Here is a 14,796-nt window from a genome sequence, read left to right as displayed (position 1 = left end):
TCCCCCTCCACACCCTGTTGATCAGCAAATCCTATTGGCTCTACCTTCAAAACACATCCAGCATCTGTCCACTCATCACCACTGCACTGTCCCATCCTGCTCTGTCCTCCACCTGAATTGTTGCAATGGCCTGTAAAGCAGCCTCCCTGCTCCTAGTCTAGTCTCAACCCAGCAGCCAGAGTGGCCATGGTCCCTTTCAAACCTGAATCAGGTCATGGGACTTCTGACGGCAAACTGCCAGTGGCTTCCTAACTCATGCAAAAAAGGAAGGTCAAAATTCTTAAAATGGCCTGGGAAGTTCCTCATGTTTGGCACCACCCATCCCACACTCCCATAAGGTGATTTGACTTATTTGGCCTCATGTTATACAACTCCAGGGAACACTGCTGCTCTCCTGCTTCAGCCATGCTGGCTTTTGTGTGTGGTCATGGTCCCTGTTCAGGGCCTTAGAGTTGGCTGTGACCTCTCCCTGGAGCACCTCCCCCAGGCATCTGCATGGCTCACTTCCTCTTTCCCTTGAAGTCTTGCCTCTGATGGCTTACCTGGACCCACCCCTCCTACACACTCCCTGTTCATTTCCCTTACCCTACTCTCACTTTCCATGGTCATCTTCTAGTATACTATGCACACTACTTATTTTAAAAAATATGTATTCTCTCTTTCTGGCCCGCTAGAAAGTAAACTCCTTAAGGGCAGAAGTTTTGTTTATTGCGATATCCTTGGCTCCTACAACAATGCCTGCCACACAGTAGTAATGCAATAAAAATTGGTTGAACAAATAAAGACTATTGCAAAAATTAAGCATGGGAGATCAATGTAGTTGCATATTAAAATGATTTCTATAAAAATAAGCATGATCAGTCAAGATCTTTTTTTGTTTTTTATTTTTTTTGAGATGGAACTTCACTCTTGTCTCCCAGGCTAGAGTGCAATGGTACAATCTCGGCTCACTGCAACCTCTGCCTCCTAGGTTCAAGCGATTCTCTCCTCCCTCAGCCTCCCAGTAGCTGGGATTACAGGCGCCTGCCACCACGCCCAGCTACTTTTTGTATTTTTAGTAGAGACGGGGTTTCGCCATATTGGCCAGGCTGGTCTCGAACTCCTGACCTGAGGTGATCCACTGCCTTGGCCTCCCAAAGTGCTGGGATTACAGGTGTGAGCCACTGCACCCGGCCCAGTCGAGATCTTTTAACAAAATTTTTAAATTGTGTCTTTCAACAAAGGTGTTTATTCTGGGTTTTGGAGTTTGCATTCAAATCTCAATTTAGCTTTGTGATTCCTGAGCTTCAGTTTCCTTCCAGCAAAACCAAAAATAGAAGGACTTGGCTTGAAGCGTTTTAACTGAGGATTAAATTAGATGATACACCTGGCACTGGTTTAATAAATGAGAGTACAAGCTTTTTCTCATTTTGTCCTTCTGTAAATCTACCCAGAGTTAAGCCAAACTTCATAGTTAAATTCTCCACTAGTCTGCAGTTAAAAGGTCCCCAGGGTCACTCACTCTTCCAACCAACTGGCTAAAAATTTAGGGATTCCCGTGACCACCCTCAGGCTCAATAATTTGCTAGAACAATTCACAGAACTCAGGGACGTGCTATACTTACAGTTTTATTACGGTGAAAGGATACAGAGCAGAACCAGCCCAAAGGAGAAATGCACAGGGCAACGTCTGTCAGGGTTCCAAGTGCAATGCTTCTGTCATCCTTAAGGATCTGTTATCCTCCCAGCCTGAAAGTGTGACAATACTCAAGGAGTAATGTCAGTCAAGGAGGCTCACTTGAGCTTTGGTATACTGAGATTTTTATTGAGGCCTAATGAGGCCTCATACAGACATGATTGATGGAATCACTGGTCACATGGTTCATTCTCCAGCTCCCCTTTTCCCCTCCAAAGGTTGGGCTTATATCTCATGGCTCAAAGCCCCAACCCTCTAATCACATATTTGATCTTTCTGGCCTGGCCAGCCCCATTCTGAATCATCTCATTAGCATAAACTGTCCAGTGTGAGCTACCTCATTATCATAAACAATCAGGCCTGGTCCAAGGGGTCCACCATGAATAACAAAGACACTCCAGTCACTCAGGAAATTCTTAGGGTTTAGAAGCTACGTCTCGGGAACTAGAGATAATGGCCAGCCAAATTCTTCATTACACAAAACCAAACACAGTGGTCTAGCTAAAAAGTAAGGCATGTTTGCAAACATAACCATAGAGTACAAAATATAAAATTCAGACATTAAAATACCTCCTCCTGGACACAAACTAAAATTGTGTCCCTGTCTTTGTATACATAGAAAAAATAGAAAATTTTAAGTGCAAATGTATGCTCACTCTTTGTGCCAAGGACCTTAAGTAGTAAAAACAAAAACAAAAAAAAAGACTAGGAAGCCATTTTCATGAATGAGTAAATTTAGGTCTTTGGAAGCCACATGTGTAATTTCAAATCTGAGAAATGGATGCTTGTATGACAAAAACTAACAATATACACCACCATCACCACCACTGCCACTACCAAAACAAAATCAGGTCTATTATTATTTGGTTAGCTCTGGGAACAATTCCAGTATTGGTGCACCATCCTATATTTAGGTGAAATACACACTCTGAGATGACTGAGTTTCATATATGACTGAATCTGAATTTGGCTCCTTCTCATCTTAGATATACAATCTTCCTCCTAAAGTATGGATTCTATGAAATCTAGCACCTAATATTATGCCTAAAGGATTATGAGCCCACAGTTGAACACAAGGAGTTTTGGTTTATGGTCTTGACTCTGCAAACCAACTGAATACCCTCGAACAGGTGGCTTAACTTCTCTGTGCTGAATTCCATCCTCTGCAAAATATTGATACCAATATCTAGTCCCTTTATCTGCATACAAGTACTTTAAGGATAAAATGACACAAAAGGTGAGAGAATATTTTGATGAAGTTCACAAACACTAGATAAATGAGTTGCATTACATAAGGAATTACTAAACACCAAAATGTAAGGTGACACCTATAAGCTGGTCTTTTTTTTTTCCCCCAGCTGTTGTCCAATTTGTTGCTTTCTCTGAGCTGGTGCCCAAACCCTTTCGGGTAAGCTGCTGGTATAGATGGTGAGATTTGGATCAAGCAGAGAATATTCAGAGGTAAATGGTAAATTAAATTTCAAAAGCAGAGTTAGTTATTGGTTTATCACATTCATTGGTAGCCACGCCATCACTTCCATTTTTTTCTCAAAAACGCTGTTGGTGACTTTCTCTAGTTTAAGAAACCGTTCCTTTAGTTTGGGGTCCACAGACACCCAAGAGATTTTTGGAGAGAATTTAGGGAACTTAGAAGGAAAAAAACCCATCTTTATTTTCTTTAACCTCTAACTGAATGTTAGCAGTTTCTTCAAATACGCATGTAGTCAAGAAACCTCTGAAATCTTAGCAGTTCCTGTGCTTGTATCAACAAAAGAAATTACAGATTTTTTATATCTGTTAACGTTGTGTAGATATCAAACACTGATCACTATTCTGAATTTATACTGCTAGACTGTGTTCTTTAATATATAAAGAAGCACATATATTACCACATCACAATTATTAAAAACTTTTGGTAACTGTATGTAAATATAATTGTCATTTGTGATCCCAGGTTTTTTATTTTAAGCATTGACATAATTCTGAGAAAGGATCTATGAGGGGGTGGGGTGGTCCCCAACCCCCTGCTGTGCAGTTAGGAACCAGGCCACACAGCAGGAAGTGAGAAGCCAGTGATCGAGCATTACCGCATGACCGCCTGAGCTATGCCTCCTGTGAGATCAGGGTGGCATTAGATTTTCATAGGATCGCCAACCCTATTTCAAACTGCACATATGAGGGATCCAGGATGTGCGCTCCTTATGAGAAGCTAATGCCTAATGATCTCAGGTGGAACAGTTTCATCCTGAAACCAGCACCCTCCCGACCCTGTCCGTGGAAAGATTGTCTTCCACGAAACAGGTCTCTGGTGCCAAAAAGGTTAGGGACCACTGATCTATGGGACTTTTGGGTCAGTTTCAATTCTCCTTCATTGACCTTGGTACGTGCAAGTCAATTCTGAGGCACAAGTAAGCTGAAAGTTGCAGCCATCCCTCAGACAGGAAAAAATAACCCGGCAGAAAGGAAGAGAACAGAACTGGTGTGTGCACCTCACAGAGGCCTAGAAAACGGTGGTGGCTGCTCCAAAACACCAGCTCCAAGGGCACCAAGGCTCAGATCGAAGCATTGCAGGTGGCAAAGAGGGCAGAGCATCCTGTGTACACACTCAGACTGATCCACCAGCGAAAGGAAGGGGTTAAAGAGGAGGAGCATGGAAAACTTCCAGGACAGCCGACAAACTTAGCTGCAAAGTCAGGATAAAACAGTCCAGGAACCCCAACAAGAAAGTGCTGGAGGTGATGTTGGAGACTTCCTCTCTCTCATAAAGGTCAAAGATTTCTTGGGATTGTCTGCTGTGCACAAGTGTGGCCCGGCCCTGGGTCAACAAGAATGTCCCTCGACTGGAGAGAAAATTGAGGGAGGGATGAAGAATTCCAATTCTGGCATTGGTGCCCCCAGCCCTACTGGTGCCAGCAGTCCGAGAACCTTGGTCTGGTATCCACACCTCCTCCCAGGTGCGCTGGGAATGGATAAGGGAACTAAGATGCTGTGGCCCTTAAGCTCTGCCAGTCAAATCAACCTATGATTAAGCTTTAAAGTATTGTTAAGAAGCCCATTGTTTTGCTGTTTAAAATTGGTTTTCCTCTAGTTTCCTAATAAAAAGTTATTTTTTTTTTCTAAATTGCCACCACTTTCTCAACTCAAGAAGAACAGGGAGTTTCCACACCTGAGAAGTATTATTAGTGGGCATGACCTGAGAGGGCATTATAGGCACAGAAAGAGCCACGTGTGTAAGGGTCTAGGAAAAGACAGTGGCACTAGAGGCACTCAGAGAATGAGAATCTAAAAAGGGCAGGACTGGCCTCAGGACTTGGGGGACACAGTACAAAATGGAAATGTGGGGTAAGAATTTCAAAATGGCAGGAGCAGTACATTAAGCCAAGCACCAGGGACTTCTGAGCGTGAGGCCCAGTGCAGCTGCACAGCTGTGCACCTGTGAAGCCAGTCCTGGAGAGGCCAAATCGTCAGGGTCAGCCAAGTAAGTGGATCTTGGCCTAAGTGAGTTTTCCCCTCAGATCTGAGCCAGTGCTCCATTACCTACACTCCATTTTCCTCACCATAAAGCTATTAACCACCTTCTACTGATGATCTGGGAACTATATTTTATATAAAACTTTGACACCCACAGAAAAAAACACATTAAAATATACAAACACTTGTTATTTGCTAAGGCTAATTCTGCTTCACAATGGAATCAAAGGTTTGTCATTTTTAACACAGAAAGCCATTGGGAGTGTGTAATGCCTCCCCTTTCAATATGCTATTGAACCTACTAAATTTTTTTAGCCATTGTAATATGAATGACTTCTTAGAAAAATATTGAAGTAAGGCTGGGCGTGGTAGCTCACGCCTGTAATACCAGCACTTTGGGAGTCTGAGGCGGGTGGATCACGAGGTCAGGAGATCAAGACCATCCTGGCCAACATGGTGAAACCCTGTCTCTACTAAAATACAAAAAAATTACCCAGGAGTGGTGGTGCGCACCTGTAATCCCAGCTACTCAGGAGGCTGAGGCAAGGGAATCGCTTGAACCCGGGAAGCGGAGGTTGCAGTAAGCCGAGACTGCGCCACTGCACTCCAGCCTGGTGACAGAGCAAGATTCCGTCTCAAAAAAAAAAAAAAAAAAAAAGAAAGAAAAACATTGAAGTAGTGAAAAGCTGAGGAAAACTACCAACGGTTCAGGATACAAATTATCTTTATTGCCAGTGCCTTGGCCATGCAGGAGGAGGAAAAAGAGCAGATTGAATTTCTGTAATGAAATAATTTGAAAATTGGGGCAGGGAAAATTTCACCGTATATAACATTATTACGATATCTGTGTTTAAACGTCTTCATGATGTAGGCTGGGTGCAGTGGCTCGCGCCTGTAATCCCAGCACTTTGGGAGGCCGAGGTGGAAGGATTGCTTGAGCCCAGGAACTTGAGACCAGCCTGGGCAACATAGAGAGAACCTGTTTCTTAAAAAAAAAAAGAAAAAGAAAAAGAGAAAAAACGTCTACATGATGAAAAAGCTAGACAGTTGATTAAGACAGAATATAACTTTACCCTTATCTGGCATATGGAAAAAAGTCTTTAAAAGGCCTTAGGATTCTAGAGAAGAGTAGTGTTTAAATGAGGCGGCTTCTGAGCCAGCCAGTCTGAGTTCAAATCCTATCTTTGGCTTGCGTTGTGTTTTCTTGGGGAAGTTATTTAATCCCTCTAGGATTCCCTCATCTGCAAAATGAGGAAAATAACGGTGCCACTGTCATAGGATTGTGTGAGGATTCAAGAAATACTACATGGAAAGCTCCCCAGTATATGGAAAGCACTCAGAAAGCACTTGCTGTTATTACTGCTATCGTTACAGCCATGATTGTTACTATCATTATTCTACAACCTGGCCCCTGCCTGGCTCCCAGCGTTATTTCCTGTCACTTTCTCTCATTTTACGCAAGTGCCTGCCAAGCTAAGCTACTCATTGCCCCCTGCGTTAACTTGAAGATTCTTTGCTTCTGTATTGTTCCCTGGCTGTGTGGAGGCTGAGTAACCACTTGGAGGGGATGTTGTAGAGGAAAATTCAAGCCACAGAAGGGAAACTGGGTTGAATGAGATCCCCTTTTACATTTCTTTTGGCTGTAAAGTTTCCATTGGATCAATAAAGCAAACAGGACAATTAGCAGCACAGCACTCTGCACTGAGCACAGGCGAGGGTGTTCTTTCACTCCTCTTTGCTTTCCTGCTACCCCCTGCTCGCCCTTCTCTTTGCACCATGTGGGGCCGTTCTGGGTGGGAGTCCTGGAGAAATATACTTCAACTAAAGATAAGGCAGAGATAGGCCTCAGTGGAAAGACTTGGTAGACAGACCTGGGCTTTTGATTAAGAGCAAATTGCTTAAATTCTCGGAGCCTCAATTTCTTTAGTAGTAAAATGGGGATATTACTACTCACTCCATAGGGTGAGAATGAAGTCAGATATTGTTTAAAAGGGCTTATAACTGAGGGTACAAGATATAGCTACTCTACTAAATATCCTTTCTCTTTTCCTTTTCCTGTTATTCACGGGGGTACTTAGGCTGTGTCTTTAAGGGGATTTAGATTCCAATCAGTGGAAGGAGGGCTCCGCTGTGAGGGAGACGAGATGGAGACTGCAGGGGCCACAGGGGAATGTGGGGTGCAGGCAGGTGGGGCAGATGATAGGAGGCCCTGAAACTCAGACAAAGGGATCTGGGCTTGAGAAAGCAAGAGTTGGGAGCTCAGCTTTGTTCGTGTTCTTCTGTTCCTCCCTCCTCTTCCTTCTTCTCTTCTTCTGGTAAGTTCTTGGCACAAAATTAAATAGGTTCAAACTAATATAACTCATTTTCATGAATTCAGACTTCTAGCCAACTTCTCCACGGTTAGAAATAGCTACGACTCTATCATAGGACCGCCCTGGAAAGCAAAATAAAACTGCATCCCCTGACACCTTTTCCGGGTTCCACCGGGCACAGGGTTGGAGGGGAACCACCTTTCAATGTAGGCAATGTTGGCACATTTTTCATGGGGCGCTGTGGCCCGTGAGATGAGGAAGACAGGACAGGGGCAAAGTGGATTCTACTTATCTTTCACCAGAGAGCCCCAGGGCCAGAGTGCACCATAAAACCCGGAGTCACCCAAGGCCTTTTTTTGGGGGGGGGAACGGGTGGGTCTCACTGGGAACAACATCTGCACCTGTTGTAGGCAGTTCCTTTGCCCCTGTATGCCTCTGTCTTTTTAATTGGTATCGAAAACTCCTACCTCAATGGTAGTTGTGCCCGGCACATACTAACAGACTTATAAATGTAACTGCCTGGGGCAGGAATGATCCTGGAACATTCTGACATCTAGAACATTAAGACTAAATGGATTTAATTATCTGAGGAGAAGAAAGCGAGGCAATTGGAGTCACAGGTTCAACACCTGAGTTCAAGTACCTCCCTCATGTAAGAAAATCAATTCATGGAAGGCTGAGGCAGAGAATGGCTTGAATCTGGGAGGTGGAGGTTGCAGTGAGCCGAGATCGCACCACTGCACTCCAGCCTGGGTGACTGAGGGAGACTCTGTCTCAAAAAAAGACAAGAAAAGAAAATCAATTCAGTGCAGTGGGAGAACTGTTATTGAGCAACTACTATCCACCAGACACTGTGGAAAGCACAACAGTTTAGCTCCTCACACTCTTCCTGGTGATTCTCGGGTACAGACTAAGAGGATGCGGGGAGGACTTTTGTATGCTCTTGGCATATACAACAGAGTGGCTACCAGCTGATGTAACCCAATGATGGCTTTCTAAGCCTCAGTTTCCCCATCTGGAAACTTCTTATGGAAAGGCGGTGGGGAAGAAAGGAAAAAACAAATATAAAACTTCTGTTACAATGCCTGACTCTTAGAAAGTATCAACTGACAGGAGTCATCATTTTGTATTTGCTGTAGAACTACCAAAAGATCTTCTATCAACATTTTGTAAGCGAAAATAATAATATATATTCATATATATTAATTATATAGAAATAATATATAATAATATATAAATGTATAGGAGAAATAATATCAAGACACCTAAAAATTTTAATTCTAAACACAGACAATTATTTTATTATTTTTCCTCAACCTTCCATCCTAAATAATATGAATAATAACAACAGAAAGAGCTTACTAATTGTCATGCACTGTCTGAAGCATTTAATCCTCCCAACAACCCTGTGAGGTCCGTGTTGCAATGAACCCATTTTACAGATGAGAAAACTCCAGCACAGAAAGATTCATTCACATGGCCAGTCATGCAACTTTTAAGAATATTCCTTTGGTTTGCATTTCCTTGTATCTGCACCACCCTTTCCTTTCGTGTCTCTCTCTGTCTCCTGACCCGTTTGCAGGTCAATCCCAATCATGGGAACTCTTTTCCTTTAAGCAGTCATCTCTTTCTCTTCCTCTCTGTTCCCACCTGGCCTCTATCAGTGTCCCAGCACAGTGGAAGGCTGCTTGCTACTGCACTGGAAAACTTCTCCAGACATTTCCAAGTTTGCATTCGTCTATCTCCTTTGGAGAATTGCTTCAGTGAGGCCTAACTCTTTCTGAGGAAAGGCCCTTGGGAGAAGAAGCCAGGAGAAGGTAGTGGCACTCCTTTGTCATCAGGAGACATTGGGAGGAAAGAAATGATTTTCGACAGCAGCTGGGCGAGGGGAAATGGAATCACAGAACCTGCGGAAACGGTGTCGGTACAACAGCAGCTGCCAGCTAAAGGCACCCTGCAAGATCTTTTCTGTGTTTCAACGATGAAGTGGACTCCCAACATGGAACAGAGGCGGGGGACTGATACCAGACAGGTGACATTCGGTGCATGCACGAACAGGTCCAGTGCCCCATTTGGAGGCCAGGAAGGCAGCCACCCAGCAGAGCATTAACTAGGGAACCAGACGGTCACCTGCCCCTGCTCACCCCCACCTCCTTCCTCCCCAGGAAAAAGGAAGTCAAGTAGATGAAGAAACGGGGAAGTCCGAGCTGCTGGCAGTGGCATTCAAGGGTCTATATATAAGGTTGACTCTAATCCCCAGCGAGACAAAAGTCTGTGCCATAAAAATGATTAGCAAGGGGTTTCTAGAAACATTTCCCCAGGCCACGGAAAAGGAGAAGGAATATTTTGCACACTGCCTTGTTTCTTAGAAATAATCACAGCTAGGCCTCTTTATAACCGGGGAGTCTTTTTCCTTTCACACGCCATTTGCAGGCGCGTGCCATGGTATTTGTAACTAATTTTCAGTAGCAAGTGGGTCACTGGTATTCACAGAGTCAGGTGCCATTTTGAAAACTGCTTCCCTCTACCCGAATTTCTTATATTTCCAGATGCAGATGCACTTCAGAGATGTTCTAGTGCTGGAAACGCTCCCTTGAAAATATAATTTGATTTTTGAATTTCACCTTAAGATGTTAGAGATCATGTAACTGTCGTCTTCGGAATTCAACGCAGGCCTCCTTAGCCATCACTTTTATAATTTATGAAAATAAGGAAGAGGAAGGTAAAGAACTTCCTCATTGCCAGGCAGTAAAGTCAATGGCAGAGCTTGAGCTTGACTTATTTTGCTAAGAGGGAGGTGTTTTACCCTATAAACTCCAGACAAATTACCCTACACCCAGCAAATATTACTGTTGAGTGCTCACAAAAATTATGCTGATGAAACAATATGGATGTTACAGTGATGAAACTTTCTCTTTTAAAATCACTTAAGGGTGCTTTACGTCCCACCCAAGGCAAGAGGAACGCCAGCGAGGAAGACAAAGAGGCCCGGGGTGGGGCGCATGCCCTCCACTGGTCTGAAAGCTGAGTCACAGGAATCGTACCCCTGCAGCAGGCCAGCCTCTCCAGCGAGAGACACCGCGCCCTTGTGTGGAGATGTCCACAGTAGACAAAGGCAGTTTCGCAATAAAAGAATGCCTGTCACCCTAGGTGCCACCCCGACCCTTAGTTATTATGCACTGGTCCCCAAGAGCAATTTTTGCGCTGCTGTTGCAAAAATTCATCGTAATGAAATAAACGTAAAAGGGGAAAATGTGTTATGAAGGAAGTATTGGAGCGTGCTTTGCTCATGTATTTTTTTCGCCATGTTGTGGTTAGGGTGCACTAGTGGACCCCGGGTGGGGGTGGGGCTCCCCAAAAGCCTGGCAGGCCTCCGGATGCCGTTCCGAGACGCGGCGCGAAGGAGTTAAGCGGGCCGGCGGGTGACATCACCTCATTTACATAGGAGCGCCCATAAAGCGGCGCCCGCCGCACCCCGCCCGACAACTCGGTGGTGGCCACTGCGCAGACCAGACTTCGCTCGTTTTCGTGCGCCTCGCTCCGGTGAGCCCCAGGGCCCCTTCCTCCTTCCTCCTCCTGCCTTCCTGCCTCAGTCCCCTTCCCACGGTGCTCGCCCTTTCATCATCCGCTCCCCTGTGAAGGCATTTCCTAAAGCCGAGCCGGAGTGGTTCTCCCGGGGCAGGCTGCTTTGGGGAGCTGGGGGGGTGCGAAACACCCTAGATGCTGGGTAATGGGGTGGGAAAATCGATGATTTAAGAACAAAACCGAAAAACTGGCGTTTTGCCGTGCTGCTCGGAGGGGACCTTAAAAAATTTCTTAGTGTTTGCCCGCAAAGGTATTGTGCGTTGCCTGGGAGGCTGAGATGGGGGAGAACAGACAGGTCCTTTGTTCTGAGGTTCATCTCCCGAGCCCCGAGCCTCCTCCCAGTCTCGGACGGCTGCGCGGGCTGCATCTGTGCAGCCTGGCGGCGGTGGGGCTGTGCCATGACATTTTCACAGCCCTTCTTGCAGAGACATGTGTGCCAGGGATGCCGAATTGCCGGGAGAGCAGGCAAAACCGGCTTCGGGGCGCGCGGCAGTCGCTTTGTGTGCGGGGCTGCATTGTGGCGCGGGCGAGGAAGCGGGTAGGGCGGTGGTCGGAAGCTCCAGCCGCGGCCGCCGCCTTTGTGAGAGGACGAGAAAGCCAGATCCGGCCCGCATCCTTTGCGGAGAGGCCGCGGCTAGAAAAAGGAAACGCTTTTGCTGCCTGGGTTCCATTTTAAGAATTCTTGCCGATTTTTCCCACTTGAATTCGGAAGTGGCTTTCCTATTTCCTTGTCCTAGCCAGCCTTTAATTTTAAACGCTGTAATGAACAATTCGCATTGGTCAATTTCCTTTATTCTGCAAGATTCGGCTTTGAGAGGCATCCGCCCTCTTTGGTCCCCAGCGTTTTGAAATATGGGGAGGAGGGGCGCGGGGAGTGTCGCCCCTTTTTCTGTAGAAAGAGGAAGCTCGTGAGTGTGGAACGGCAGCGGAAGGAGGGCGAGAAGGGTTTTCAGGCTGCGGGTCGCAGGGCAGAAGCGCAGTTCCCAGCCCAGAGACACTGGGGTGGGTGGCTCTTCCTCACGCTCGCTCTTGGCTTGCTCCCTGCAGCTTTTCCTCCGCGACCATGTCTGACAAACCCGATATGGCTGAGATCGAGAAATTCGATAAGTCGAAACTGAAGAAGACAGAGACGCAAGAGAAAAATCCACTGCCTTCCAAAGAAAGTAAGCTCCGACCCACCCCCATCTTTAGAAAGGCTGGGTGGGAGCGGCCGGTGGGAGGGCAGGAGGCTGGGAGGGGCCGCGGGAAGAATTCGGGAGGGGGGAGTGCGGGGGAAGAGCCGACAGCTGATGAATGTGGCTTGCAAAGGTTAATTAAAAATGGTTTTGCAGCCAACAAACACAGGGCTTTAGTAATTTAGTTATGGAATATTTATTATGCCATATTAATATAAAAACACATTTTTCCGTTAAAATGTACTTCTATTTAGTATATTCAATATACATATTTTATTCCATTATGGAATACCTTGCAGAATGTTTGATTTGAAAAGATGCTTTAAATGAAAGCCCTTTATAGTAGTCTGTACTGAATCCTTTAATCATCTCCCTCCATCTTTTTTTTTCTTTTTCTGGTCACAGCGATTGAACAGGAGAAGCAAGCAGGCGAATCGTAATGAGGCGTGCGCCGCCAATATGCACTGTACATTCCACAAGCATTGCCTTCTTATTTTACTTCTTTTAGCTGTTTAACTTTGTAAGATGCAAAGAGGTTGGATCAAGTTTAAATGACTGTGCTGCCCCTTTCACATCAAAGAACTACTGACAACGAAGGCCGCGCCTGCCTCTCCCATCTGTCTATCTGGCTGGCAGGGAAGGAAAGAACTTGCATGTTGGTGAAGGAAGAAGTGGGGTGGAAGAAGTGGGGGTGGGACGACAGTGAAATCTGGAGTAAAACCAAGCTGGCCCAAGGTGTCCTGCAGGCTGTAATGCAGTTTAATCAGAGTGCCATTTTTTTTTTGTTCAAATGATTTTAATTATCGGAATGCACAATTTTTTTAATATGCAAATAAAAAGTTTAAAAACTTAGCTGGTGTGTCTGGTCTCTGGAAGGATCGCGGATGAAACCTTTGCAAAGAGGCCTACCTCTTGGTCCACTGGGGAGGGACAAGCATCTGGTGACTGGATAAATTCCCTTATGGTGTAGAAATGGGTTTTACCCAGGTATGCAAAATACCTTGTCTATACTAGGTGATCATTTTCTCAGGCTGATTGAATTCCTAGTATGAGTTGTATGAGAACTTTAATAAAAATATATTTGCAGTTCTTATGGGTTTTGATAAGCTGACATTGCATTTATTGCACGTGCTCAAGAAAATGAAGGTGATAATTTACAGCACAGTATCTTATTTCAGGCATCAAATTGAACTTGGTTATTTAACCAAGTGCTAGTATTAACAGACGAGTAAAAATTACATTTTTAGCAGCTGCGTTAAGGAATTTAGGACTTTTGCTTACTCATTTTCTAATGGCCGGTTTCTATATTAGAGTTCAATATTTACAATTGCTTTAATGAATACAGTTAACCATTAGTGAACATGATTTTAAATTTATTGAGTCCTCTTAGTTTGAATAATCTTTGGATTTAAAAGATACTTATTCGATCTTTTGGGTTTAAAGGACACTAGCAGGACACAGGTGAGATTTGTACTAAGTTTAAATCCAGCAGGAATTAATTGACTCACATTTAGGTCTTTAAGTCCTTGATAACTTCTCAATCATCGGAAGTTATTTTCGCTGATGGGTAAAAGCAAAGTCCTTGGTGCGGAAAGACGGGAACAACATCAATTTTTAAGAGTTAAAAAAGATTTGCCATTCTATAAGGTCCTTAATGGATTCCTCGGTTCTGTAGGGAAGAGTGGAGAATTTTTTTTAAATAAGCACCAATTTTATTAAGCCGAAACAGCATTTAAGAAGGCTTTTAGTTGACTGAATGCTCTGCAAAGCTAAATTTTACAATGCAAATGTCCAAGAAGTTAAACATTTTTCTCTCAAAACCAACTTATGAAAATACCCTCTTTGAAGCGGAGGGGTAGGGAAAATTGTTGATCACTATTAAACTGGTTGCTTTCATTTCCTTTGCTCAACACTTATTTTGAGAAATGCACAGGAAACCATTTACCTGTGGTTTAGACAATCAAGTAGACCATCAGGCTAGAAGCCTTGCTCTGCGTTGCAAGGGAAGGGGTGCGTACCCGCTGCTGCAGAGGCTGCTGCAAAACCTGAAGTGCCACAGCCCGCTCAGCTGGGTGAAGAGAGGAGTAAGCACAAAGGCTCTGGAGCCATCTCAAGATGGAGACGGGCCTGGAGCCCTGCAGTTTTCTTTTCTTGCCTATAAGGAAGGGTGTGGGCACAGTGCAAATGCCCAAGGCACAAAGAGAAACCATTCCCACGTAGGTTTTTGCTGTGTGCCTTTTTCAAACAATGCAAAGACGAAAGAAGATTTTAAGAAATTAACACAGCTCCAGAGTTCCTGTTGAAGAAGGAACATTTACGAAAAGGGATGATTCATGGAATAGAAGGCCTTTCTCTCCTAAAGGGACAAAGCTAAAACATAGCAAAAAATAAAAATGAAATAAAAAATCTGGTAAAGGTTGAATTCAGGCTGCTTGACGTGTGGAATGGGGAAATTCAGAAGCTGCTTCTGCCCATATCACACTCTATACACTTAACTGCTGCACCTGGGGATGGGAGAGACTCCATTTATTTATTTTCTAAATTTTGACGGGGGATTCTTTGTTTTTCCCAAGAGAGA

The 14,796-nt window shown here is 44.6% G+C and overlaps 1 protein-coding gene across 5 annotated transcripts; it reads left to right on the top strand.

Moving 5' to 3' along the window:
- The first annotated feature begins 10,926 nt into the window (after window positions 1-10,926).
- Window positions 10,927-13,070, top strand: TMSB4X (thymosin beta 4, X-linked). 5 transcript variants are annotated; one of them, XM_011994852.1, is made up of 3 exons: window positions 10,927-11,001; window positions 12,091-12,206; window positions 12,624-13,070. In XM_011994852.1, exons 2-3 carry the CDS (start codon window positions 12,107-12,109, stop codon window positions 12,656-12,658), a joined length of 135 nt encoding a protein of 44 aa, XP_011850242.1. In that variant the 5' UTR covers window positions 10,927-11,001; window positions 12,091-12,106; the 3' UTR covers window positions 12,659-13,070. The 5 variants fall into 5 exon arrangements, with proteins under 5 accessions (XP_011850242.1, XP_011850244.1, XP_011850245.1 ...); XM_011994854.1 differs by having other exon boundaries at window positions 10,957-10,995; XM_011994855.1 differs by lacking the exon at window positions 10,927-11,001 and adding an exon at window positions 11,208-11,293.
- Window positions 13,071-14,796: the final 1,726 nt, after the last annotated feature.

The sequence above is a fragment of the Mandrillus leucophaeus genome, unplaced genomic scaffold (assembly GCF_000951045.1).
Source record: "Mandrillus leucophaeus isolate KB7577 unplaced genomic scaffold, Mleu.le_1.0 Scaffold462, whole genome shotgun sequence".
Classification (NCBI taxonomy): Eukaryota; Metazoa; Chordata; class Mammalia; order Primates; family Cercopithecidae; genus Mandrillus; species Mandrillus leucophaeus.
The sequence above is the reverse complement of the archived record's forward strand: the minus strand, read 5'-3'. Positions and strand labels throughout refer to the sequence as shown.